The sequence below is a fragment of the Monodelphis domestica genome, chromosome 2 (assembly GCF_027887165.1).
Source record: "Monodelphis domestica isolate mMonDom1 chromosome 2, mMonDom1.pri, whole genome shotgun sequence".
In the NCBI taxonomy this organism is placed as follows: Eukaryota; Metazoa; Chordata; class Mammalia; order Didelphimorphia; family Didelphidae; genus Monodelphis; species Monodelphis domestica.
The window spans coordinates 506,505,556-506,530,617 of NC_077228.1; the positions used below are offsets into that span (position 1 = coordinate 506,505,556).

General features: G+C 39.6%; 1 protein-coding gene across 1 annotated transcript in view; it reads left to right on the top strand.

Annotated features, from left to right (window-relative positions):
* NLK (nemo like kinase) overlaps positions 1-25,062 on the top strand; it is a 141,888-nt gene that overhangs the window by 82,985 nt on the left and 33,841 nt on the right. The window contains exon 3 of the mRNA XM_001368457.5: positions 1,590-1,645. Within this exon, the coding sequence (XP_001368494.2) occupies positions 1,590-1,645 (56 nt within the window). The remainder of the gene's footprint in view (positions 1-1,589; positions 1,646-25,062) is intronic.

Here is a 25,062-nt window from a genome sequence, read left to right on the forward strand (position 1 = left end):
TTTATTCTCACTTATTTTTGTCACTTTGGAGATTTCTGGTTTATCCTGATTAGTTTTATATTTGTGTAACTCCAGTACTCGAGGAATCTCCCAGAAATGCTTGGTAGACTTTTTTCTTGATAAAGTTTAACATTCCTATTTCTGGATTGGAACTGGAGGGGCAGAATACAGCCACAAACATTAAAGATCTAAAATGGCATTTCCTTCATTGCTTAAAATTCACAACTAAGAACTGTGGCACAAATGTCTAGCTCTGTTTTTACTATAACGTCACTAGAAAGTGTGAAGAAGGAAAGAAAGCTCCATTCTTGTGTATCAGGGTTCAAATGTATGGTTGTCACTTTCCTCTGGATAACCTCTAATTATAGTAGATAGATTTGAAGTGTAAAATGGGTTCGTCTAATGGACGCTGTCACTCCATCCTTCTCCCTCCACTCCCAAAAGCGGGATGTATGTTGTTCGGAGACAGAATGTTAAGTCAGGGAGATGTCAGATGAAGCACTAATTTCTTATTGCCTTCTTCAGGAGTCGAATATTCATGTTCAGAAATTGGTCCATCATGTTATTTTGGAGCAAATTTACATGGACTAATCGTATTGTATAATTATAGCTTGTTATTTTTAAAGGAAAAATAAAGAATGAAATTATTTTTCACATCATCAAAAAAATTCCTTGGCATTACTAGGAAATCTATAATTTCACTGTATTTTAATACCCTGAGTATAAACATTTTAGATCAGAAAAAGAAGATAAGCATCATTAATAAAAAAATTAATATTGGGAAACCACTTTGCCCAATTATCTTCTAAATTGTGCATCGGAGCTGCCACGTTACAAGAAAAGGTTACTTTTATTTGAACTTTGCAATTAGGAAATGCTTGGCTGACACGGAATAGTCTTTAAGGGATCTTGTCATTGCTCTGAAGTGGAATGAGCTCAAAATCAGGAATTTGGGGCTTTTGGATCTGCATTGGATGGTATTTCTTCTACTGCCTGCCATTGTGTGCTGTCATTCAGCTGATTTAGAATTTTCCATTAGTAAGATGGGCTTATTACTTAGGAGGAACATAATAGGGGGCTTTAGGGGAAGTAGAGGTGTGGGAAACAGTCCAAGAGATCCATTTGATTGTTGCCATGATGGGCTGACTCATTGGTTATATTGGGAGGTACTGTGTCTGGGGTGTTCCTGATTGTAGCACTGACAGCATCCAGAGACATTCAGTATGGCACTGCTACTTCCCCCTGCCTCCCCCCACTCCCCAACTTGAGATGATTTTTTGCAACACCATTAAGAATATGTAAAGTAGTAGTCATCTAGCAGTTGACACAATCAAATTCTCTTTAGTGCAGGAGGCATATTTAGTATGGAATATTCTCTGGTCACTTGGCTCCCAGACCATCTTTTTTACTTGGGATTGTGAGGGATTTGGATCATAAATTCAGCACTCAGTTAAGTCCAGTGCATAGTTGAAATTGAACTTAGAAGTTATCAAAGGGCTGGCTACCAGTGCCCCATGAATCTAAAATGTGATGGCTTTTCTTCCCCTATTAGTTCTCTAATTTTGCCTTTTTTTTTCCCTTTCCCTCAGGTACTCTCTGCCCTTGACATACTCCAGCCTCCACACATTGACTATTTTGAAGAAATGTATCCTAACTGGGAAATGTGAAAGAAAGGGATATTGTTTGGTTGATTTGGGGTCTCCCAGCACCAGCCCTAGTCTACTTTCTTGTTACGGTACCACATGTAAATGTCAGCTTTGTGGAAATAATTGATCAGATACCTCCTGGAACAGGTAATTTTTAAGTATAAAGTTCAAATTCTGACCAAGGTGGTTCCCCAAAATAGAATTTCTAGAGCCCAAAAGAAATGAAGTTGAGTGGAGAGAATGAAAGAAATTAGAAGAGTCAAATGTAATCCCATCTCACCACCACCGATTTCAGTGGGATATTGAGTGAGTCATTTACCTTCTTTACATCTCACCATTTGTAAAATGCAGTTGCCCTTGCTCCTTGGTAGAGCACTTGGGGCTGGCCTGAAAATTGGCTAGTTAATACTTATGGTGGCCTGTGATTTTCTTGAAAGAAATAATCCTATCTTTGTTTCTGCTGTAGCTACTTTCTGAAAAGACATATCCAGCCTTATTAATAAGAATATGCTATAACATTATAGCATCTTCATATTCTTTTGGGACTAGTGTGGATAGAGAAGAAAAATTGGGATGTTTCCTCAGTTTACCTCATCAAATAGCCCTAGAGGAGTTGTCATTCTATGCCTTTTAATATTTTGCGTCTCATAAATTCTAAAATGAACATCTTGAAATATACTGAAAAAATGGATTTGGTAATGTCTCCAAAGTGAAATCATTCACACTGATATTTTCTGCCTGGCTAAGAGTGGAAATAAACATTACAGGGAGATATTTTCCCTTCCTAGTATTTAGAATAAACAAATGGAAATGGGGATTCTCCACGAGGGATAGAGGATGGCTGTGCAGAAGAATTCCTGAGAGCTAGGAGCATGGAGGAGGATGGGTGCAGAAGCATAGGTACCCCCAGAGGGCACTACATGCTACTTGCTCTTGAGTGCTCTGGCCTTTTCCAGCACTTCCTGTATTTGACATGGGAGTAACTCATTTTCAGAATTTGGTGGCTTATGTACTTTAAACATTTCCCTGATGTGTTTCAGAATGAAGCACTATGATTAAAGGAAGAAAAATTTGATTTTTAGCAGTTTACCATCTTAAATGTTGTTGGAACCCTACTTGTTCAGAATTGAAAGCCTGGCCACCGAGTTTCGGGATAGTATATCCAACTTGAGAAAGCATTTAAGAGAATAAGACACGAATCTCCTAGTCGACCTTTTAGTATTAGATTCCACATAGAATACCTGGCATCAGTGCATCTTTAAGGATATTGAAGTTTCTACTTGCCTTCTTCCCTACTCCTAGGGTTGTATGCTCTGTCCCTCCTTTTGTTTTGTTTCCATGTAAGATCCTGGCTTATTGTTCTAGGCCACCTTAATTAACATCTTCCCAAACATGGCCTTGAACCCGAGTTGGAAGAAACTCTTAACTTCCTTCTGGAAGAGAAGGTGGCAGAGACTTTGCCCCCAGGGCCAGGCAAGGCCAAGGCTTCCTCCCTCAATTTGGTCTCCTTTGGAGGTCAGTAGGTCCTGTCAGGGTCCAGCCATCTGGGACCTCCTGCCCATCACTAGGCAGCGGTTCATCTTGAGAGAGACAAGAGTGCCCCCTGCTGGGGAAGCCCCTGAAAATCAGCTGAAGGCTGGTGGAAATTCACATCCTGCAGTGCATCCCCTCTGCCTCCAAAATGCCCAATAACCAAATCTCTCTGGTGAGAGATGCTATAATATTATATACTTTATGGTAAATAAAATCTTTTTTAGAATTTGGAGAGGTTTCAGTAAATGCCAAGTACAATCAGTTCTGCTATAACACTTGTTTTGAAAATGTGAATTCATTCTACCATTGATAATATTAGGGAACAATTTTAACATAAATTTTACATTTATTTATGTGGGATTTAATCAGCCAGAAACAGAAATTGCATACATGTAAATGCCTCAAGCATCCATACATCAATTCCTTGCATATGTTGTCAGGTAAGATTAATTTACACTTCGCAGTAAGCAAACTTAAGATCTTTTCTAAAGTCAAATAGTATCCATCTAATACTGTGGGAGCTATGGGCCAGGGACAGTTAATCCATCCTTCCCTCTTCTGCCACCCTGACTGAGTCCAGAGCTGCCTTCTTGCTTATGGAAACCAAGCCTCTGACCCTACCACTATGGTAGTAATCAATCTACTAAATTGACCCTGATATGGACAGTAGTAGCAAGGCTGAATCTCTAGTCATGCCCTTCTGTTTGGGCCATTTTTGGATGACAGCAGACAAGGTGGAAGGGTTCTGAGTGTAGGCTTCCATTCGTAATACTTACTGGAAGAAGTTCCCCAATAGTCTTCCCATGTCTCCTAATGCCCTACTGTCCTCCAGTGTCAGTCAAGAAGTTTCAGGTTAGAGGCAGAGTAACTCTTCACTCAGATGTTAGATTTGACCATTTTGCCTTGTTCTGTGCTCAGTTTAATTTCCAGTTATGATCTGACTATCTTAACACAGAGGAAACCCTGATTTTTTTTTTTTGGTGGGTGTGTGAGTATGTTTTATCTTAATTTTATTTTAATAACAAATTTCTACATAAGTTTTCTGAAGTCTCCCTCCTTTCTTCCCACCCGGCTCCCAGAGCTGATAAGGAATTCATTGAGTTATACATGTATTATCACGCAAAACCTATTTCCATATTATTCATTTTTGTAAGTGCACAATCTTATAAAACCAAAACCCCAAATCGTATACCCAAATAGACAAGTGATAAATTAAACCTTTATTTTTAAAACCCTATTTCTAACTTTGACATAAGCTGCAGCCAACAGTTGGAAACTCCTTTGTAGAACTAGGTCTCTGTTAACCTTCCCATATAGTTTAGAATGCCCTGACTTTGCCCCTTCACCATTTGTATTACAGTGGGGAAAGAAAGTGATGGACATCTTTGTGGTTTATAGGGGTTGTACAGGTCTAAACATACCATCGTTTTTCTTAGTAGTAAAAGAAACTGTCAGTTCAGAGGCAGCACATTATGTGCAGAGTAAATCTTTTTTAGGAGGATTTAGACCTCCCTCAATGTAGTGAGCAGTTGGACACATGGGAAATAGGAGATATGAAATAACCTGTTATGGTGGGAAAAGCAGCAGATTTGATTTCAAGGGGGCTGCAATTCCAGCTCTGCTACTGACTAGTGTGACCTTCGGCAAGTTGCTTAACTTTGCTGGCCCTTAAATGTTAGGTGGGTATACTAATATTTCCATTGCTACCTCACAGGCCTATTATGAGGAGCAGATGAAATAATGGATTTAAAGCATTTTGTAAGTAACGTATAAATGAGAACTATTACTAGCTACTAAATATTTTCTGTCTCTGCCGATCCTCTTATCAATCTTAATTTAGAATTCACTTGTCCTTTGGCATAGTGTCTTTTAAAATAATTCTGCTATTGCTGAGACAGAAAAATCTGACCAGCAACATGTTTTTCTCACTCTTAGCAATATTCTGAGAAATTAGAATATTCGGGACAACTAGGTAGCACAATAGATAGAGTGCTAGGAATTAGGAGAACCTGGGTTCAAATGTGGCTTCAGACACTTCATGGCTATGTGAACTTGGGCAAGTCACTTTTTACCTGTCCCTTGCTATTCTTCTCTCTTAGAACTAAGACAGAAGGTAAGGGTGTAAGGAAGAAGGGAGAGAGGGAATATTCACTACATGTATCACAAGAAGGTTGAGGATTTGTATAAATTCAAAATAATAGCCTGCCATTTGTCTCCAGGTTTACCCACTCCACTTCTCTTTCTGTGGTATCCAGGCAACATAGCACATTCATATGCTATCCATAGTTTTAAAAAAGGAGAGTTTTTGGACATGGCATTGATTATAAACATTGTAGTATATTATATTTTTAGCTTAAACCCCTTGATTCTGCCTTTCCCACAGTTTGGATCTGAGCCAGTAGAAATTGCTTTCAAGAACTTAAAAGCCACCAATCTGAGTTATATGAGGCATTACAGAGTTTTGAGCTCAGTGTCATTAGCCTAAGAAATAGTTTAAATTCAGTGGATGGGGACATTAGTACAAGCCCTTAAGATATCTTTCTTAGATTCTCATTGTTATTTGTAAGGGGAAAAAATAATAAAACTTTTCACACTATAAATAGAGTGCTACATACCTTCTTTTCCCATTATGGTATGCTGCCAATTAGATCATTGGTTTTGTTGTAGGCAAAAGCTCTCTGAAAAGCTAATTCAAAGTCAGTTATAATTTACACACTTTCCCCCATGTAAGAGACTATAACTGCATCACAGGTTGTATTTCTCAGAACGTGTAAGTCACAAAGCTACATCTCTGCCCAAAAGAAATTCAGGTTGGTTTTAATCTCTCCTTTTGGGGAGAAAGACATTTAGCATTGCTTAAGGCAAACTGAAAAAAAGAATGTCTTTATTGAATTTCACATTGGTATATCTGGCTGCACAGTATGAGAGTTATGGAAAATTCATGTGTATAAGGAGTGGTAAATTCCAAGAAGACTGATCTTTTCACTTTTTTGTTTTCACATTATTGTGTCTCGTTTTTCAGCTTCTCAGAAAAGTATATTTGATGGTTACTGTAGAAAGGCTTCGTTCTGTCTTTCTTTGTAAAAAAGAATGAGCTGAGAATACTACCCATTGGAGGATTGCAATTTCCTTGTTTTATTTCATGTGTGTTAAACTTGCAAAGAAACAATCTGGGATGTGATTAGTGACTTTAATCTTATTATAAATGGCTTCGAGGCTTATGCTAAATCTTTAGTTGACAGACTTTTACATTTTAAAGTTTATTAACTTCAAGATTAATAAATCTATATTTGTAATAAAATTATAGTAAATGCTTGAGATTAATAAATTTTAAGATATAAGATACATGTAGGTAGGCCTGACAATGAGTTCATCATTTCAACCTGTAGGGTTGAAAATGAGGCTTAATATCATGAGAAAATCTAGAGGTAATTTTGGAGAAAACGTGTTATCATCATATCAAAACACATTGAACTCTAGGTCCAAGGGAAGGAAACTGAATAATGTGAATGAAACAAACTTTCTCTGATGAGAATGATTACCAGGAGACAATGTAAAATCTGGCAAGATAGGATGGCACTCAAAGAACAATATTTTAACCATTGTTTAAGTGGGAATTTGCTTTTTCAAGTTCAGTGAGACCCCACCTCATAGCAGTTTATTCAAGCCAACACTGTCACTTGGTGTGGTTCAACAGCTAACAGCAACTGTGTTTCTGGACATCCTGGACTAAGAAAAGTATTCTTAGTGAATAACATTTCTGGTCCTGTTCTGGCATCATTGCTTCTTAAAAATTAAGGGCCAATCATACTTAATTCTTTCCTTTGATTCCCCATATTCTCTTCACTCTCACAGTTGCTGGAATTACTAAAGAAGTAGAAGAAAACAGTAGTACCTAAGTACTGTGAGTAACTCCAGTTGTGATAAGCACTAGGAGCCATGGGCCTGTTTCCTTAGGCAAGCACGAGTAAAATGAAGGGATGACCTTTGAAACACCCCGGTTCTTTGTGTCCTTTTTTTGTTTCCTTGAAATCCAATAACTAGAAGCTTGGACACTAATGTGAGTCTCTGATGTGGGTTTGAAAACGTTCCTTTTTTTTTTTTCAGGGAATATTTTTGTAAGTTATCTCATAGTTTATTTGAGTGTATGGAATAGAAAGATCATGGGTTTTTATATCATTTGGGTAGTCATTCCTTAGCATGTGGTGACTCAGATTTTGAACCCATCCAACTGGGCACTTGGAGAGAATCATAGATTGTATATGTTACAATCCCATATCATGGAGTTATGAAATACATATAAATAATTTGATACAGAAGATATAATGAGAGGTTTAAACAAGGTGTTAGATGAGATCTGAAGCAGAAATGGTTGTTACTTCTTGAAAGAAGGATCAGGGAAGATTTCATAGTTGAGATGCCATTCGAGCTGAGTTATAAATGATGGGTAGGACTTAAATAAATAAAGATGGGCAGAAAAGGGAAAGGGTCCAGGAAACAAACAGATAGAGCAAAGACATGAAGGCAGAAAAACACAAGATGGCATAGGAGAATGCACCTTTCACATCGCATACTTAAAAGATCTGTTATTTTGTTAGAAATAACAGGGCAAACTCCCTTCACCAATGAATGCTGATTGGGTTTTGCCTAATGCATATGGCATACAGAGCTTGTCATTTGGCCAGGATTACACAGATGGTGTCAGAGTTGGGATCTCAATCTGGTGACTCTGCACCAGGTTCCATCCCCTATACTGTGCTATCTCTAATGTCCCCCATAGAATAGCAATAATTTGTTGACATACTGGAATTTTGCCGTTCTCCGTCAAAATGTTTCTTTCACGTAGCCTGTTTTCCTTTAAGACCATGCCTCATTTTGTTCTTTGGGGCTATTACCCCTCCCCTCCCCATTGACTGTTACAACTAAGTAGCTCATAAAACAATAATATTAAATGATGTCTCTCAATGCAGAATAGACTCTTCATTGAGGCATAGAGTCAGCACTTACCAAATGTTGTATCTATCTAATTGTTCCTTTTACAGATATTATTGGGTGCCCTTTTCAATTTTTTTTTTGCATTGTCTGTTTCCTATGCCTCCAAAATTCTTTAAACAGAAACCACAATGGATTCTTGGCAAGCTTGGGTTTAGTGGACACGTGTCTGTGATTCATTGAAAAACCTATCCCTGCTATTTTTAATATTGATATCAGTCTGGTCTTGGCTTTTACGGACATTCTTAGGTGCTGAGTTTTAGAATAAACTGGAGAAGAAGAAATTACTATCAAGTTCTGTTAGGTAGGAGGATATTTGAGACCAGACTTTATGTCCCAGGTAGTAAGTTTCTCATGGCTGTAAGGAAGGACCTATGAGCTAAACAGGAATTTAGTGTGTTTGGGAAATTTTGCAGCATAGTGTAGGGAGCAATGGTGATACAGTGAAAAGAGCCTGAAATTTGTCATCTGAAGAGCTCAGTTTGAGTATTGATGTACACTCAATTCCCAGCTGTGGAAGGTTGCATGGATTAATTCATCTCTTTCAAGTCCTTAGTTTTCTCAATTGAGCAGTAGGGTCAGTAATACTTGACTCTAATGAGGATTCATTAAGGTAATGTACACCAGCATCATATAAAGGTGAGTTGCTTTTATTAGTTGAAGTTAGGCCATTGGATGTGGCTGATTGACCTGGCCATGGTTCTTATAAGTCAAGAAATTAAGTGAGGAAATCTGTGTGTAAGGAATAGAAGTAGAGAATGAGCCTGTGGTAAGGGGGAGGAAACTTGCTCTATCAGGGCTGCTTGGGCCCCTTTTCTGGGTATCTGTATGTTTCTGTCACAAGAAATATCATAGTAAGAGAATCCTAGTCTAGGGAGAGACCACAGTCCCCAGAATCATATTTCTGTATTCACAAGGATAACAACATCAGTTTTAACTCAAGGATTTTTTATTAGGCACCTCCCTTATGGTACCCTGCTGAGTGCTAGGGGTGCAAAGCCGAAAATGAAACCACTCTGACCAAAAGGAGCATAAATTCTGTGAGAGGGAAAACATACATATAATAGTAGTAGTCTCTCGGTAACCGAGGATGACGATTGTCTTTGTGCGCTTTCATCTGTGATGTAGATGAGTGTGCAAAGATACTTGTGCGTGAAGGAGATTTAAGTGGAAAATGCACAGATGCACAGAGACAGTCCCAATCTCTCGGCATTGGAAGCCTGGGTCCAGTGGCACGAAAAGTCGTTACACCTGGAGACTTCCTCAGCTGCATTGGATGGCCGTGTTGTCTTTTGTGCTCCATCACGCCCTAAGCACTCCACAGTGCTTTGCTGCGTCGCCATCTCAGCCATTGAACCTTCTTATTGGTTTCTTCATCTGTTCGGCCAGAGCAGTCTTCACATGCTGGGTGAGCAAAGCCCTGGTTCACCGGGGGTCCACGATGGCCCGATGGCTACCCTCACAAGGTTTAGCCGGCCTGTCGAAGCTGTTGCCCGGGGTGTGGCCGCTGCCGCATGCTAGCAGCTACTGGGAGCCACAAGTGAGAGCTGGGTGTCAGGTGGGGGTCAGAGGCTGGAGAGCTGCCCTAGAAGGGCACGACAAGCCCTCCATACCAGAGATACTATCCCTCCCTGAGGTTTTGGAGGGAAAGGCCCAAGTCTTATTAAAGGGTAGTTTGTGAAATAGGGGCTCCAGAGGGCACAATGGAAAGTAGAACAAAGAAACTGGAGGAATGGGACTGATATGGATGGGTAGGCTTCACCCTTTGCAAGCCTACTTCTCAGAGCCACAGAGATGCACAGCAGAGCCATGCTTCCTTGCCAGTAGCAAAGGTAATGTTGATTTGGGTTTCTAGTCTCTCTTCTCTCCGATCTCCTCCCTTTCCCATCTTTTTTTTTTTAACTTGGCAGTCACCCTGGCCCCTGCAGATGGTTAAAATGAAAATGAATTTCCCCAGCAGAATCTCTGAGCATTTGCATGCATAGTTTGCCTTTTCCAGGACTGCTCAGCTAAAGTTTGAGATCACTTTGCTTCTGTGGCATGCCTTTCCTGTTCTCACTGTATAGGCATGTCCTTTTCCCATCCAGATTCAACCATTGGGGTGTCACCTGTGCCACCCCAAGCATGTAGCTTGAATTTGCCAGCTCATTTTTTTTTCTAAATGGTAGCATCAATTTGTTTTTCCTGTTAGTTTAAAGTTTTGGAGCTGGTCGTTTTTTTTTTTGTTTTTAAACCCTCACCTTCTGTCTTGGAATGTTCCAAGGCAGAAGAGTGGTAAGGGCTAGGCAATGGGGGTTAAGTGACTTGCCCAGGGTCACACAGCTGGGAAGTGTCTGAGGCCAGTTTTGAACCTTAGGACCTCCTATCTCTAGGCCTGGCTCTCTAGCCACTGAGCTACCCAGCTGCCCCCAGAGCTGGTAGTTTTTTTGATCAGCCAAAAGACGCTTAACTACTTTAAAAAGATAGAGGTTCACATTTGCCTGGGGTTATATTTAGGCATTTTATTCTGCTAATTTCCATAAAGAAGCATAGGTTCAGAAAGGGTCAAGAATTCTGATTGAAGTCCTTCTGGTTCCAGAGAAACTTTCATGTTATTTGTTAAGAAGAATTTAGGGTTTACGGCCTGTATAAATGGAAATCTTGAACCCCAGGACTATGTTTCCCAGAATTCCATTTGTATTTCCCAGCATTCTTTTCTCTTTGTTTGTTTATGGGAGTCTTTGTGTGATTGTTTATAAGTTTTTATAGCACCTCCTTTCTCTTCTCTCTCCATGGGTTGAATTAGCTTTTTATTTCAAGTTGTTATTAATAAATCTTATAAATATAATACTTGAGTTATTATATATTAATTTTAATTCTCACAGGCCAGCTCATTTTATTTCAACAAAAAGAAACAACTCTCACTGAAATGCATCACTTTTTTCATATGGACAGAGTTTTTTGAAACCAATAGTCTTTGTAAACCGGATTTCCATTATCTGTGCTACTTAAATGCCCTCATTTTTTATTTCAGATCAGATCAGTTATACATTTAAGATCTAGGTTAAGACTTCCTTCCTCTGTGGACCTGTTCTGGGATAAGAAGCATTTAAGTGAAGAAAGGAATGTTTTAATTTGTGTGAGCATCGTTATGGAATATTATCCTTTCAGACAGAGGAAGGAAGTGGTAAATTTTCAGAATTCATACTTAAAGCAATTGTAGACATGATTTAACATTGTATTGTAGACTCCTAAGACACTCAGTAGCTTTAGAAGTAGGACCCAAGACAACTCTAGAATTTGAGCAAATGAGTTCACCAAATGTATATTCCAAATATTGATGAAGTTCTTATCTACTATGACCTAATTTCTAATAAATGAATGTATCTTTTATAAATTTTATAATTTTATGAAATTAGCTTTAGTTTCTATTGTCCACAAATTCAGGAGCTTTAATTGCAGCAAGTTTGACATTTCTGTGGCATAAAGTTTAAAGAAACCAGTAGGGAGGAAAATGAGTTCTCAGAATCTACTGCTTCTCTTTTCTGGAAAATAATTTCATGTGACAGATTATGGATTCCCTTTTCCTATGCCAGTTACTTCTTTTAAAATTATTAATAGATTTCCTTATGATTTCAAACATTTCTTATGTACAGGACTGACTGTTTGCCTTGGCAGAAAATTTAGCCTTACCTGGTTTATTTGGGATTTTTAACTCCTTTGATAACAACACAACTAAACACTGTGCCAGCTCAAGAGCTATAAAAATCACATGATCCTGAGATTCTGCAGAAGCAGATCCATGGGAGGTCAGGGAATAAGGACGGAAGAGCTGTTGGCTGCCAGACCTCTGTACAACTTATTTCACTTATTTTATTTCTAATTCTCAACCTCTCCACTCTCCCCTTTTCATCCCAAACATCAACACATTCCACTCTACCTGCCAGTCTTCCACCAAGATATATTGTTCAGATCAGAACCCGTCATCACCATCATTCCACCACCTACAAAGCAAATGGCAAAGTTTATTTCTTCCCTTCCATCTTGTCTAAGGACTCCTCCCTTACCTACCATGTCACTAAATTCAGCCAAGTACTTTTCCTTCATTGGAATCCACATTTCATTTGAATATGTCCATTTACTTTACTATTCCTATTCAAGATTTCATTGTTTAACCTAAAATGGCATCTTCTAGAGGACAGACACTTGGTTTGGTGTCTATAGCAACTGTATGTCACTACCCTTTTACAAGATGCACTCTAATTGGACAGATGATCCAGGTAGCTGATTCCTCCTGGGTCTGTTCTTTCTACTTGCTAGTCTTGTCCATGATAGCCCTTGGAATAAAACTCTCCAACCTTACCACTCCCCCAGAGCTGGTCTCACCTCTGAAATGGTCTCTCATCTTTTTAGACAATACCAGCTGCCTTTGGCACATGAAGAATTTTTTAATTTAATGGGACTTTCCAAGTCCTCTTTGAAGTACTTGCTTAAATTTACCTTTTCTTTTTTACTGTTAAGGAGAATCCCTAATAGCTAACATTTACAGCAGCTTGTTCATGTTATCATTTAGTTGGGAAACCACACCTATGTTCCAGTGGAAGGAAACAAATCAAATGTTTTTGAAGCTTGATTCTCTCTACCTCTTCATGTAAAAACAAATAATAATAACCCCAAAAGGAAATCTAAGCAATGTAAAACAAAGAAATTCGTGAAAAAAAATTATTCTTTTAAATTAAAAACCCTAGAACTCTTCTGTATAGAAAGAAGTGATCTTAGGACACTTCACCATTGAAGAGCCTAATTTAAGCTTCCACCAGTGTCTTGTGCTGCTCATCCCCCTTTAGTCAACCTTCGATTATTAGTCTCCCAATGAGCAGAATCCAAAAGGAATTTAAGGAAGTGCACAGAGCTATATTATTTAATCTTCCATACTTATCTCTGATCATAATTTTATTTTTACTTTTAAAGGTTCACTTTCCCCAGGAGGTACCCATGTGTAATATGAGAAATCAATCAGGGGTTTTAAAAGCTGCAAAGTAGCACATCAGACCAGGTTTAATTGGAGTACATCTCCTCACTTTACAAATTAACCAAGTCTCCCTCTACTAACTTACTTTTGTTAAGAACAGAACTTCAGAGAACTTGGAAATCTTGTGCAAGGCATTTAGAGGTGACAGCTGAACTTTGCAAATGTAGTCAAACACATCCTATCCATCGAAAAGCATTTCTTCAGCTCCTCCCATCATGTGCCAGGCACCATTTCCCCATGAATGCCATTATCAAATACCCTTAAAATAGTTAAATATTAAGGATCATCTTGAACAGGAGAGAGAGGGGGAAGCTCATTTAGTTCAAGTGAAACTTAATTCTGATTTGTGTGTATTTCCTCCCACATTAACTTCATTTGATAACTTCTGAGAGATTAATCATTAGGCTTCCTCTGTAGGACACTGATCTGCTATTCTCATCCTTTGTATAGCTTAGCTTGGAGTGAAAAAATGCATCAAGGATAATTTTGTCAAAACCATAAGCTTTCTGTAAAATAACAGTAGCTCACATTATGTCATATCTTACCATTTAAACAGCACTTTCCTCACATCCCTGTGAGGAGTGGGGTGCAAAGAATAGGTTAAGCACTTTTAGTTTCTCCATCCAGGAGCTGACCCAATTTAATTAGCAAAAGCCTATCTGCTGGTTTTCTCTCAGTCAGTATATCCCCTGAAATATCTTTTTTGCTAGCCTAATATGAGACTTTTCTAAGCAGTAACTCAAAATTGGAGGAAACATTCCTGTTCTAGAGTCACTGAATAAGAGTCACTGTAAAGATGATATTAAGCAAACCAAACCCTCTTCCCCATCCATGATGATCTCCATGCAAGGATTCTTATGGTTCACGATAACTTTTGCTGTATTTGCACCTATGAAAGGAAATATTTTATCCATTACTACCTCAAATATCAATTTAGAATCCTCATAGGAAAAAATTACATCATCTCCACTTCTCTCTCCAGTATAGTCACTTCCTTCTCATCTTTATGTTCAGATTTTCTTTGAGCATTGTTTTCAACCCCTTGCTATATACTTTCCTTTGTTTTATTGCAGTTTAGTTTGGTCTTTAAACATTAGGCTCAGTCTTCCTCTGGTCCTCTTCACTCATTGCTTATTCTTCTTCATCTTTCCTGGCTCTAGACATTAGATTAGCTTCTGTGCTGCATCCAGTGAATGAGTGGATAGTATTGATGTTAATGATGATGGTTTAATAGGAAGGATGTTCTTAGCACTGTCTCTACAGGCCCTGCAACTAGAAATCATGACTTCCTTTAAAAAAAAAAAAGACTCAATTAGGGTTCACATGATTGGAAGTTAGATTTTTCTGTGATAATGGTGTAGCTTTGTTCCTTAATATCACTCTTAGACTCAACTGTGGAAGGTATATTCATGCTTAATGGCATAAGGTGATTCTTCTGCTCCCTTAAAAATATCTTAAAATAATAACACCGAACTAGGAGTGTTTAGACAGTGTCTTCCTTTTTCACTTTATTACCTTCAAGGAGCTATGAGTGTGTCATAAAAGAAAAAAGGACTCTTCGTATGCAATTTTATTGGGGCCCCCCCCCAACAAACACAGAGTTGCTGATCTCTAGGTTATGGCTAGGACCTGATAAGCCCTGGGGAGTGGGGGATATCCTGACTCTTTAGAGGTCTTTTATTTTTTCCCTGATCTGTCCCTAGGCTCTTGCCTGGTATTTTTAACTGTTTGTGGACAAGAGCAAAGAACCTTTTTTCTCATCAGTCTTTGGTCCACTCCCTTAAGGGCCTTCCTGTCTCCAAATTGCCCAAGAGCCCCAGAAGTAAATTTCTTTTTTGAGATGAATGCAGTGTTCTACTTCCCTGTTTTTTAAAATGAAACCATGGAGCCTAAGCTATTCAATAAGTAAAATAAGGGTATTATAATTATATTGTGGCTATTTGGGAGAGGGCAGTTAGAAAGAACAACAGAATTAAAAACCAGTGGGAAAAGAGACAAATGAACAGACACAGGAAGACACGCCCAGAAAAAGCAACTCTTATGGTAACACTCCCATCCTCTGGCCTTTTGAGGATATTACCTCTATAATCATTTTTTTTTAATCTATGTGAAGTTTTGCAATTATAGGCATGAATGGGGCCCTTACCTTCACTGTGAATTTAATGATTAGGTTGTAGTACAAGACTCTCTTAAATGTTCTTCATATCACTTTGTGAGTTCCATAGCATTAGCTGAACAGCTGATCCCCACATTTTTGCCTTTCTTCTTGGTGTTCCCTTTACCCAGCATAAGTTACCTCCTCTATGCCAATCTAAGTCTTGAGTTCTTTTCAAACACTAGATACCTGAAAAACCTTCCGTGACTCACTCCCATGAATGGTTCTTCAGCCCCACCTCTTATGATCTTTCCCCTTATTTGCAATTCCTACCACACCGGAAGAGGTCTTGAATTGTTCTCTGTATAATATCAAATATGGATATCTTTGCTCCCATGCCAGACTGTAAGCTCCCTGAGGCCAACAATCTTCTATTTTGGCAATTTGGAGGTAGGAAGGAGTATCCTTTCCTCTCTCCCACCTTCCACCCCTTCCCATCCATCCTTTGTGGGAAAACACACCCAAGTTTATAGCAGGGTCTCCCCCCAAGAATAGGAGGCTCAAAACTCCATTCAATCCAGAAACATGAAAGAATTTTTATTTAAAGAAGAAAAATTTTAAGATAATATAATAGCCTTGAGTGGTTAAATAGCCTAGCAGCTACTAGAATAGCCTCAAGACTGGTAGTGTTGTCTCTGGGGCTTATGGAGTAGCCACAGTTTGCATATCTTTTGAAGGTCTGGGGACTCATCACCTCCCATTCCAGGGAAATTTCCACCTTTTCCCAGAATAGCTCCCCCTGAATATTCTGGGACACTACAGGCCAAAAACCCCAGAAAATGAGCATAAAAAAGGTAGGTCCAAATCCAGGTAGGGGTGTGTTTGGGGTCTGACATGTCATAGGTGAACTTGGGACACCAAAAAGGAAATAAGGATCTTGCTCAGATGAGGGGTTCCCCTGGACTGCTAGAGCCCTTAGTGTACATGTCCCATGTTTCCCCCCATTGTCCCACCTGCCATCATTTGTCAGCGTCGGAGAGGTCTCATACCCTTCTAGAATGTCTTCATCAAAGATGGGAACATAGGGAGGATATAGTACAGTAGACGACCACTGTAGGTGATTAAATAATGCCTGACAGTTCAGGGCCTAAGGTAAATAGAGAACAATAGAAGCGATTAATAATACAGAACAGCACAAAGCTGGTGTACAGAACCATTTTGAGTGATTAATAATAGAGAATGGTTAACTGATTCATAATACAGATTTTGTGATTTATGCTTGACTAATGCTGAAACTACAGTTTTTGTGATTTATGCTTAATTAATGCTAACTGATGAGAAATACAAGATTCCAGAACATGAAAGTCCCACATCTATTGCCCGCCTCTATCACGTCTATGCTTAGCACAATCCTCTGTGTGTGTGTGTATGCTTAATGATTATTTCATGAACAAAATGATTCACCCTATATGAATCTTATATATAAATCTTTAAAACTACCTTGACACAGGATATTTGTAAAAATTCAGGTGATGTTGAAATAGCCATTTAAATTAGTCACAAATGTTATATTAAATTGAGCCATTTATCTTGAATTTTCTATAATTGGCTTTTGAAAAACATTTAGTGACCTCTTTCTTTTACAGTTTTTTTTTTTTACAGAACTTTTTTACAGAGCAATTGGGATGGGGGGTAATTTAATTCGTATAGTGTCTTAGTGTGTCTGGTTGTAAAGACTTCCATCAGTAAGGGTGGCTTTATAGGAATCACTTGTTACATGTTCATTAGGGGACTTGGCTGGAAGTTTGGTTCAAGTACCCAAGCTACCACTAATCTCCCTGAAGTTTCCTCATCTTTAAAATCAGGGTGATGATACTATGTTGTGAAAATCAAGTGAAATAATATATGAAAATATTCCATCACATTAAAGTGTACAAGTTGCTATTGTTAATTCTATCAAGATTTATAGAGTACCTTCTATTAACATGAGATTGTTCATTACAACAGATTTGGAAGAAAAGCCCAAAACTATTGTAGAGAAAGGCCTACACAGTGAAACTTGTTTCCTAAAATTATAATTTTTTGATATTTTGTATTTATAATGCCTATCTCATAAAATCTCTGAGTTGGAAGCTATCTGGAAGAACTTCTGATTCCAGGTGTTTCTGAATAAGAATTCCTCTGCCATACCCCTAGCAAAATGGTCACATACCATGCCTAAAAGCCCCTCCTAAGCTCCCCATGCAGCTCATTACTGACCACCTCAAAGTTTGGGGAGGGTTCCCTTCTGACACACTGAGATCCACACACCAGCTACTTTGTCATTTTGTCCTCTGGACCCAAGCAGAATCTTATAACACATAGTAGACTAGAGGGTCAAGAAACCTTGTGGAGACCCTGGTCTGCCACGTCATTGCTGCATGAACTTGGCCAAGCCCTTTAGCCTAGCTAAGTCTTCGTTTTTCTGCAAAATTAAGGATTTGTACTAGATGGTCTCTTTTGTCCCTGCTCTAACATTCTCTGACTCTGGCACCCCATTGACCCACCACTGGCGAGCTCTAACATGGCGTGCATGGTGTTAAAACAGCCTTGCATCATCTCTTCCCAAACTCAGAGAATCAGTAAGACCCAGAAAGGGAATCCGGGCCTAACGCAGATAACATTCTCACTTTGTATGAAATCTGAGCTGGTAAAGAAAGTTTACCACACTTTGGAGAAAGCACTATCGGTAAGGGGACACAGAGCATGTTTCTGCCTGTTTCCGATATACTGCCCTTTCATGTGTGGATGTGACTGTTAAACACGACTGTAATTGTTTAAATGCTTTTGAAGATGATCTCGATCACATGGGACTACAATTAACGGTGCTTTCTTAGGTGATATTTGGCCTTTTCAACAATTTCAGCGCCTCAGAAAAATATAGCTCAGCATTGCCAGGTTGTTATAACCCTTCTCACTGGCTTCATATAATGACCAAGCTCTCACACTGCATTTCAGATCATTGTTTTAGTGGGCTCTACAAAAATATCCAGTGTGGTCAGAATATTTGAGCTAGAGAGGAAGGACATGAAGGCTATGGGTCTGTGTTCCTCAAAATCTCTAAGCCCGACAAACCCTATTTTTGCATCAAGCCCCCTCTGGGTGTCACATCAATTATAACAGATTGAGAACTTTGAGAATTTTTAATGGCAGCACATGATATAACTGACAAATGCAGGAGAGGCCTCTGATTCTGCCCCTGCCATTAATGTGTCAACTGAGACAAGTTACTTATCTTTCTTCGTTTAATGTCCTCAAAGAAAACGGAGCTGAGCTAGAAGATACTTTGAATTCCATTTAGCCCAGAAATTCTATGATTCTAAGCAATCTTAACTTGGGACTTAGAGAAATATAATTTTTATTGAATTGTTAGTTCAGAGACTACTGTGGTTTTAGTGAATATATGAAATATTGAGCATTTTATCCTCTACTCACATGACTTCTAATCCTTCAAGCCCTCTTTTTATTTTTAAACCTTTACCTTCTGTATTCATATCAGTTCCAAGACAAAAAAGTGACAAAGGTGAGGTAATTTGGCTTAAGTGACCTGTCCATAGTCACACGACTAGAAAGTGTCTGATTTGAACCCAGGACCTCCTGTCTCCAAGTGGCTTGCAATCCACTGAGCCACCTAACAGCCCTGAGCCCTCTTTTTACATGGTAACTCACATATCAATACTTTGCATTCGTATAAGGCTTTATGCTTTAAAAAAAAAAAAAGGTTTTATCTATCATCTGCTTTGATCTTTAGAGTACCACTTGAAGATAGACTGAGAAAAAAATATTCCTATTTTATTAACTAGAAAACAGACCCCAAGAGAGACAGTAACTGAAGGTTCAGAGACCTGCATTTTGTGGCCTCCAGAGTGAGCAACACCAGTACGACCTCAGACATGCATAGTGCAAAAATATAAAGAGGAATGAGACAGATGGACACACACACACTCTCTCTCTCTCTCTCTCTCTCTCTCTCTCTCTCTCTCTCTCTCTCTCTCTCTCTCTCTCTCTCTCTCTCTCTCTCTCTCTCCCTCTCTCCCTCTCTCCCTCTCTCTCTCTCTCTCCCTCTCTCCCTCTCTCTCTCTCCCTCTCTCTCTCCCTCTCTCCCGTAGTTAGGGCCACGAGTTTGGCTTTGGAGAAGAGTTGAACAAATTCACTTTCTTCTCTGGGTATGAAATAACTGGTTTTACTGAATTGCTTTTCTTTCTTTTTTAAAGTTCTTTGTTACAAGAGATGGCTCACTGAGTACAGGAAAGGGGAAAGAGATTCTGAGACAAAGGGGATATCAACAAAAATATAAGCAAATTATTTTAAAAGAAAAAGAAATTAGGATTCATTCATTTGTTCTGGAGTTTCCTGACTGATAGATTAGTGATGTCCAAGGAGAATAAGCAGTGTTATAGGTGCTGTCTAACACACTAAGGGATAATGGGAGGGGCAGGGGCAGTAGGGGGGGGGGGTGAGAATAGAGAGCCAGGAATGAAGAGGAGAAAAGTTTCATTTAGGGCAGGAATTCTTAACTTGGGGTACAAGGACTCCCAAGGGACCTATAAATGGATTTCAGGTGGTCTGTGGTCTTAGATGGAGGGAGGGGGATCTTCATTTCAATATTATTGATTTTCTTTGCAATCCTATTTTTCTGTGCATTTACAAAACTTTTTCTGAGAAGGGATCCATGGGTTTCACTAGATTGCTAAGGACTGGAGGTGTCTAGAATACACCAGGGTGGGCAGTGCTAAAATGCTTCCAGAGATTGCTTCAGATGCTGGTAGGTTGCCTTAGCCTTTCTTTCCTAGACTTTTTATTTAACACTCTCCTTTCCCCTTGGATTAGAAACCACCATGTACTCTGTGTTGATCATTTGGTTAGAAGGGAATTCAGGAATCTCAGATTCAGGGTGCCTCATATTTGTTTTTAGGTTACTGTGTGATTTGGGTGGAAACTGCACTTCTTTTTCCAGCTCTGCCACCACCAACATTCTATAGGCCCTTTCCCTGTCTCTGGATGCCCATCTTCTCTCTTAAAGGAGAAGAGTTGAGCTGAACAGCCTCTAAGGACCTTCCCAGCCTTCATAGTCTCTAGATGGCCAGTGAGGCTTAATGAAAAAATAAATAGGCTGCTTTTCTGTGGTCATAACAAAAGTTCCTGAAAAGTGAATCTGCTCTTTAGGTAGAAAATATACAGGCTTTGTTGTTGTTAGGGTACCCAGGGAGTCAGAGACCCCTGTTTATTATTGTTCATTTGCCTCAATAGTTGTTCTGTAGTAAATCAGCACATTTTGTAATCCATATTTTATGGAACTACTTAACTAATGACTGCAATCAGCAGCAATTTATTTTATGGCTATGTTGTTCAATTGAGTTGGTTAGAACTCAGAGGCTGGCACACAGTTCCCACTGTGTTTTAATGATCATATTTTTATTGACTGATTTGAATAGGGAGAAATGTTTAATCTGTTAACACTATTCTGAAAGCCCCAACTTTGGTCCCGGATTTTATCTTTGCCCAGTGCTAATTTAAAAGGCCTTCGCAGGGGCATTGACCCAGTGGGAGCACCAGCTGTTCTAGAGGCTGCCCCATTTTAAAGGGAATAACGCCTCCTTTTCCTCTTGTTTGGGAGCCCCTCATTAAATTACCCAGAGACAATAATCAGATAGCTGCTGTTCAAGTTAATGGCACCTCTGAGCCCCTGTCAAGAGAGCTTTATTTAACATGCAGCAGACCTGGAGTGATGCAGGTCTCTTTTCAGGCCCTCATTTAATTTAAGCTGCTTTAGTTGGCATGGCAACTAGTTGAGACATCTGGAAGACATTATACTTGGGGATTGAGACTTAAGAGGATTTGTAGTATAGCAAAGCAAAAATCCTATGAGAGTAAAGCATGTATTACTTCTAAGCATTTTCAACTGCCTTAATTCATTCTGAAAGTTTGGTACTTGTTGCCTTGCTTAACAAAATCAAATGGGAAAAGTTCACCCAGGATAGCCATTTTTTATGAGGGAAAAACTACTTTGTTAAATGAAAAATATTGAGAGATCTTTTACTAAAATTCACAAAGCAGACTTACTTAGAATAAGCAACTTCTTGGATAACTTCCAAAGAAACCTGTTCGTTTAAAGAGATTCGCAAGTCGAATGACAAGGAAAATGAGAAATGTAGTGTCCACCCAGGTGGCAAAAAAGTGAAGCTTAAATTGTGGGAGTTGACTTGATAGAAACAGGCATGAAAGTAGGCATGGAGAACTGCATTCTTCTAAAGGAATTGGGGGAGATTGAACACTGTAAGCAAGTGTTTGGAATTGGGGCTATGAGGACTAACTCTCAGAAAGACTTGGGTTCGTGTCCTTTCTCTGCTACATACTAACTATATGGCCTTGGGTGAGTTATCTTTAACCAGCATCCTTGGGAGGAATAAGGATATAGGGTGCTTGAAAGTATTTTTAACTTAAGTTCAAAAGTAGACTGCTTTTCATATCACCCGTCTGACATGATTACTGGTGGGTGAGAAGTTTTTTGGAACGTTGGATCAGATCTTTCTAGGTCAGGGGCCAAAGAAGGTCAGTGACATCATGGTTATTTGTGTTAAGCAGAGGCAAGCATGAGACTGGTTTATATTTCATCTGGAATGATGTGTATCTATGTGACTTCAGGAATTGCCCTGCCGTGGGAGACTATTGTTAATTTGGTTATTTTGCTTTGGAGAATCAAATTTGAGAATGTCTTACCCAGGTCTTCATAGATAGGAAGGAATCTTCCCTGACTGTAGATGAGGGGGGGGGGGGGGAAGGACAGAGACAGAGACAGATGAGTGAGCATTTTTTAAACCCTTACTGTACTATATGCTAGGCCCTGTGCTAAATAAATTCTAGGGATACAAGCGATCGAGACAGCCCCAGCCCTCAAGGAGCTTATGTTCTACTGGGATAAGACAGCATGCAAAGGGGACCTGAAATGGGGCTGTAGGGATGGTGATGTTCTAGGCACAGCAGCGTGACGAGTGACACCAAGCACTGGTTATAGGCAACATAAAGCAGCTCATCTGTGCAAAGGTTAGAATTGGAGGTGCCAGAGAGTCAGAATTCAAGGTTCTAGTAAGGGAGCAGGGGGGCCTAGAGCCCAGGCTGCATGATTTGGAAATATTTTGTATTGTGGATTGAATCAACCCTTTGCCTTCAAGTAGCCACAAAATATTCAGAACATATTTCACCTGTCCCCAAACTAATTTTTTTCTTCCTTCTGTTTAAAATAAGTTAGAAGGGGGGCACACACAAACCCATGACATTCTATTTCCTATCGATTCTCCAAGTTTGGCTCTTATCAATTTGTTCCATTTTTAAGTCAAAACGAGATTTTCTCAAGTGCCAGCACTAACTACCAACTCAACCCAATCACTTGAAAACCACACTGTTTTCTCACTCCTGCTTACATGGACACCAGCTGTCACCACCAGCAGGAAGGGTGCTGGCATTGCAGCTTGGCTGGCCATTCTGGGGAGATGTGAGGCCATAGACGATAGCCTGCTTTTCCACATCCAGAAAAACTCTTTGATCCTGGCAGAAGCAAAAACAAAAAAAAACCTGTCAGTAGAGTCAGCAGCTATGATTGCACCACAAGCAGAGATGTGCTTCATTGGGATGCCATTTTTTTTTTAATTTGGCTGTTTTAAGGAAACTGATAGCACTTACTTTGAGGATGACTGTGGGGGGAGGGGGAAATTCTCCTTGTTGTTTTCTTTCTTTGGGGTTGTGTTGGGGGTGGGGGGTTCCCCAGTGTTGCTAAAACCAGCCTACCCTTCTTTATAAATGAATGCTGTGTGAGTGACCTCAAGTACACACTGTTGGGGGCAACTGGATGGCTTAGTGAATTGAGAGCCAGGCCCAAAGATGGGAGATCCTGGGTTCAAATTTGGCCTCAGACACTTCCCAGCTGTGTGACCCTGGGCAAGTCACTTGACCCCCATTGCCTAACCTTTATCATACTTTTGCCTTGGAACCAATACACAGTATTGATTCTAAAATGGAAGGTAAGATTTTGAAGGAAAAAAAAAGTACACACTGTCAGTTCTCAGTGTAAGATTTAATAACAGGGTGCCTTGTGATTAAGTGGCCAAACATTAGCTTTCTTCCTAAGTGGAACCGTGTTTACTTAAATAGTATCAAGATAACTTTTCTGAATACTTGCCAAACAAGAGTTTCCAGACCCTTTTGGTTTAGGTCAATGCTAAGGATCCTAAGACTCCAGTCAGGGCTTCAAAGTCACCTTATTCTCCAGATCCTGGTGGTGGGACAGGCCTAGCATAAAGACCTTCCCCAGACTCAGGCCCAAACCTCTAGGCTCCCAGGCCCCGAATTCTTTCTACTATGGACATCCTTGCTGTATGTAAGTGGACCCTTCCCCAAGCCTCTAAGAAATGATATAATTCGAATTTTCCACTGCACATAGGAAAGGGAGCAGGAGGAAGGGGAACATGCAGACTGGAGCCAGCCTCAGGTAGACAAGTGGGAGCTGGACGTGGACACAGACATGCTGGGGCTAGGGACCATACTCGAGCATGGATGGATGGCCAGACTCATGGGCTTAAGGCAAGCCCCATGTGGCTGGGGGCAGGACAGCACTAATCGGGAAAGGTAACATGGGTGTTTTTAGAATTCGCAATTTTTCAGAATTCTAAAGCAAAAGCAAATTATTGTTATGCAAATTGATGTAAAGTGAGAACTATCTCTATTTAGGAAGCTGGGATTAAAGAAGATGTGAAGGAGCAAAGGACAACTTAATGATCGTTGATAGCTTGGACTGACGGCTCCTTCTCTTCCTGTCTCTTGTCCAGACTCGGAGTAAGAGAGGCCTGAACTGCTGAACTTGCTATGTGTCTGTAAGAAGGGATGGTTGAAGAGGAAAGGAAAGATCCCCGGGGTATTGGTGGGCCAAGCTGCTTCCCTGTTTTGCCAACTCAGTTCTCAGGCGTAGGGAAGCCTGTGCCAAGCATTCATTGGAATGTAAAACTAACATAAGTCCCCAAAGTGTATATTCTAACCGAACCATGAGGGCAGTTCAGAATCTTTAGAGCCCATCAGGGCTGTGATCTAATCCTACTTTCAGAAAGTCTTCTACATAAATCGTCCAAGTCAGATAATACTAAGAGGAAGCCGCTATCTCATTCGATCCTCACAACTCTTCTGGGAAGAAGATACTGTTATTCTCCACATTTTAGAGATGAGAAAATTGAGGCTCAAAGATTTAAGTAATATCCCCATAGTCACATTGCTAGTGTATTGTCTAAGGTAGGGGCAAGCTGTGCTGCCTGTCCTTTCTCTTCATTAATTCTAAAGAGCCCTCCATTTGAAGTTTAAAGTTTGGGGTTTGTTTGAATCCTGGCTCTGCTATTTACTACCTGAGTGACCTTGGACAAGTCACTTCTTTTTTTTCCTCCTAAATCTCCTCATCTACAAAATAAGAGGAATGAACTAACTGATCTCTATAAAGTCAACAAAAATCCCTATTATTAAATTAATTATCCTAAAGCTTTTCTAACAACCAGAAGAATTAAAGGAGACCCTGTGAGTTCTTGTTGGGATCTGCTAACCTGAGAACAGTTTTCCAGTTTCTTTATAAAACTTCTCTTCTTCTTATCCCTCTGAAGGCCAGTTGGATATTTATGTGCAAGTGACTATGGGGGACACCAAGTAACTATTTCTCTGCCTTCAAGAAGCTTACTTTGGGGAGATTACAGGAGCATATGATGAACTGAATA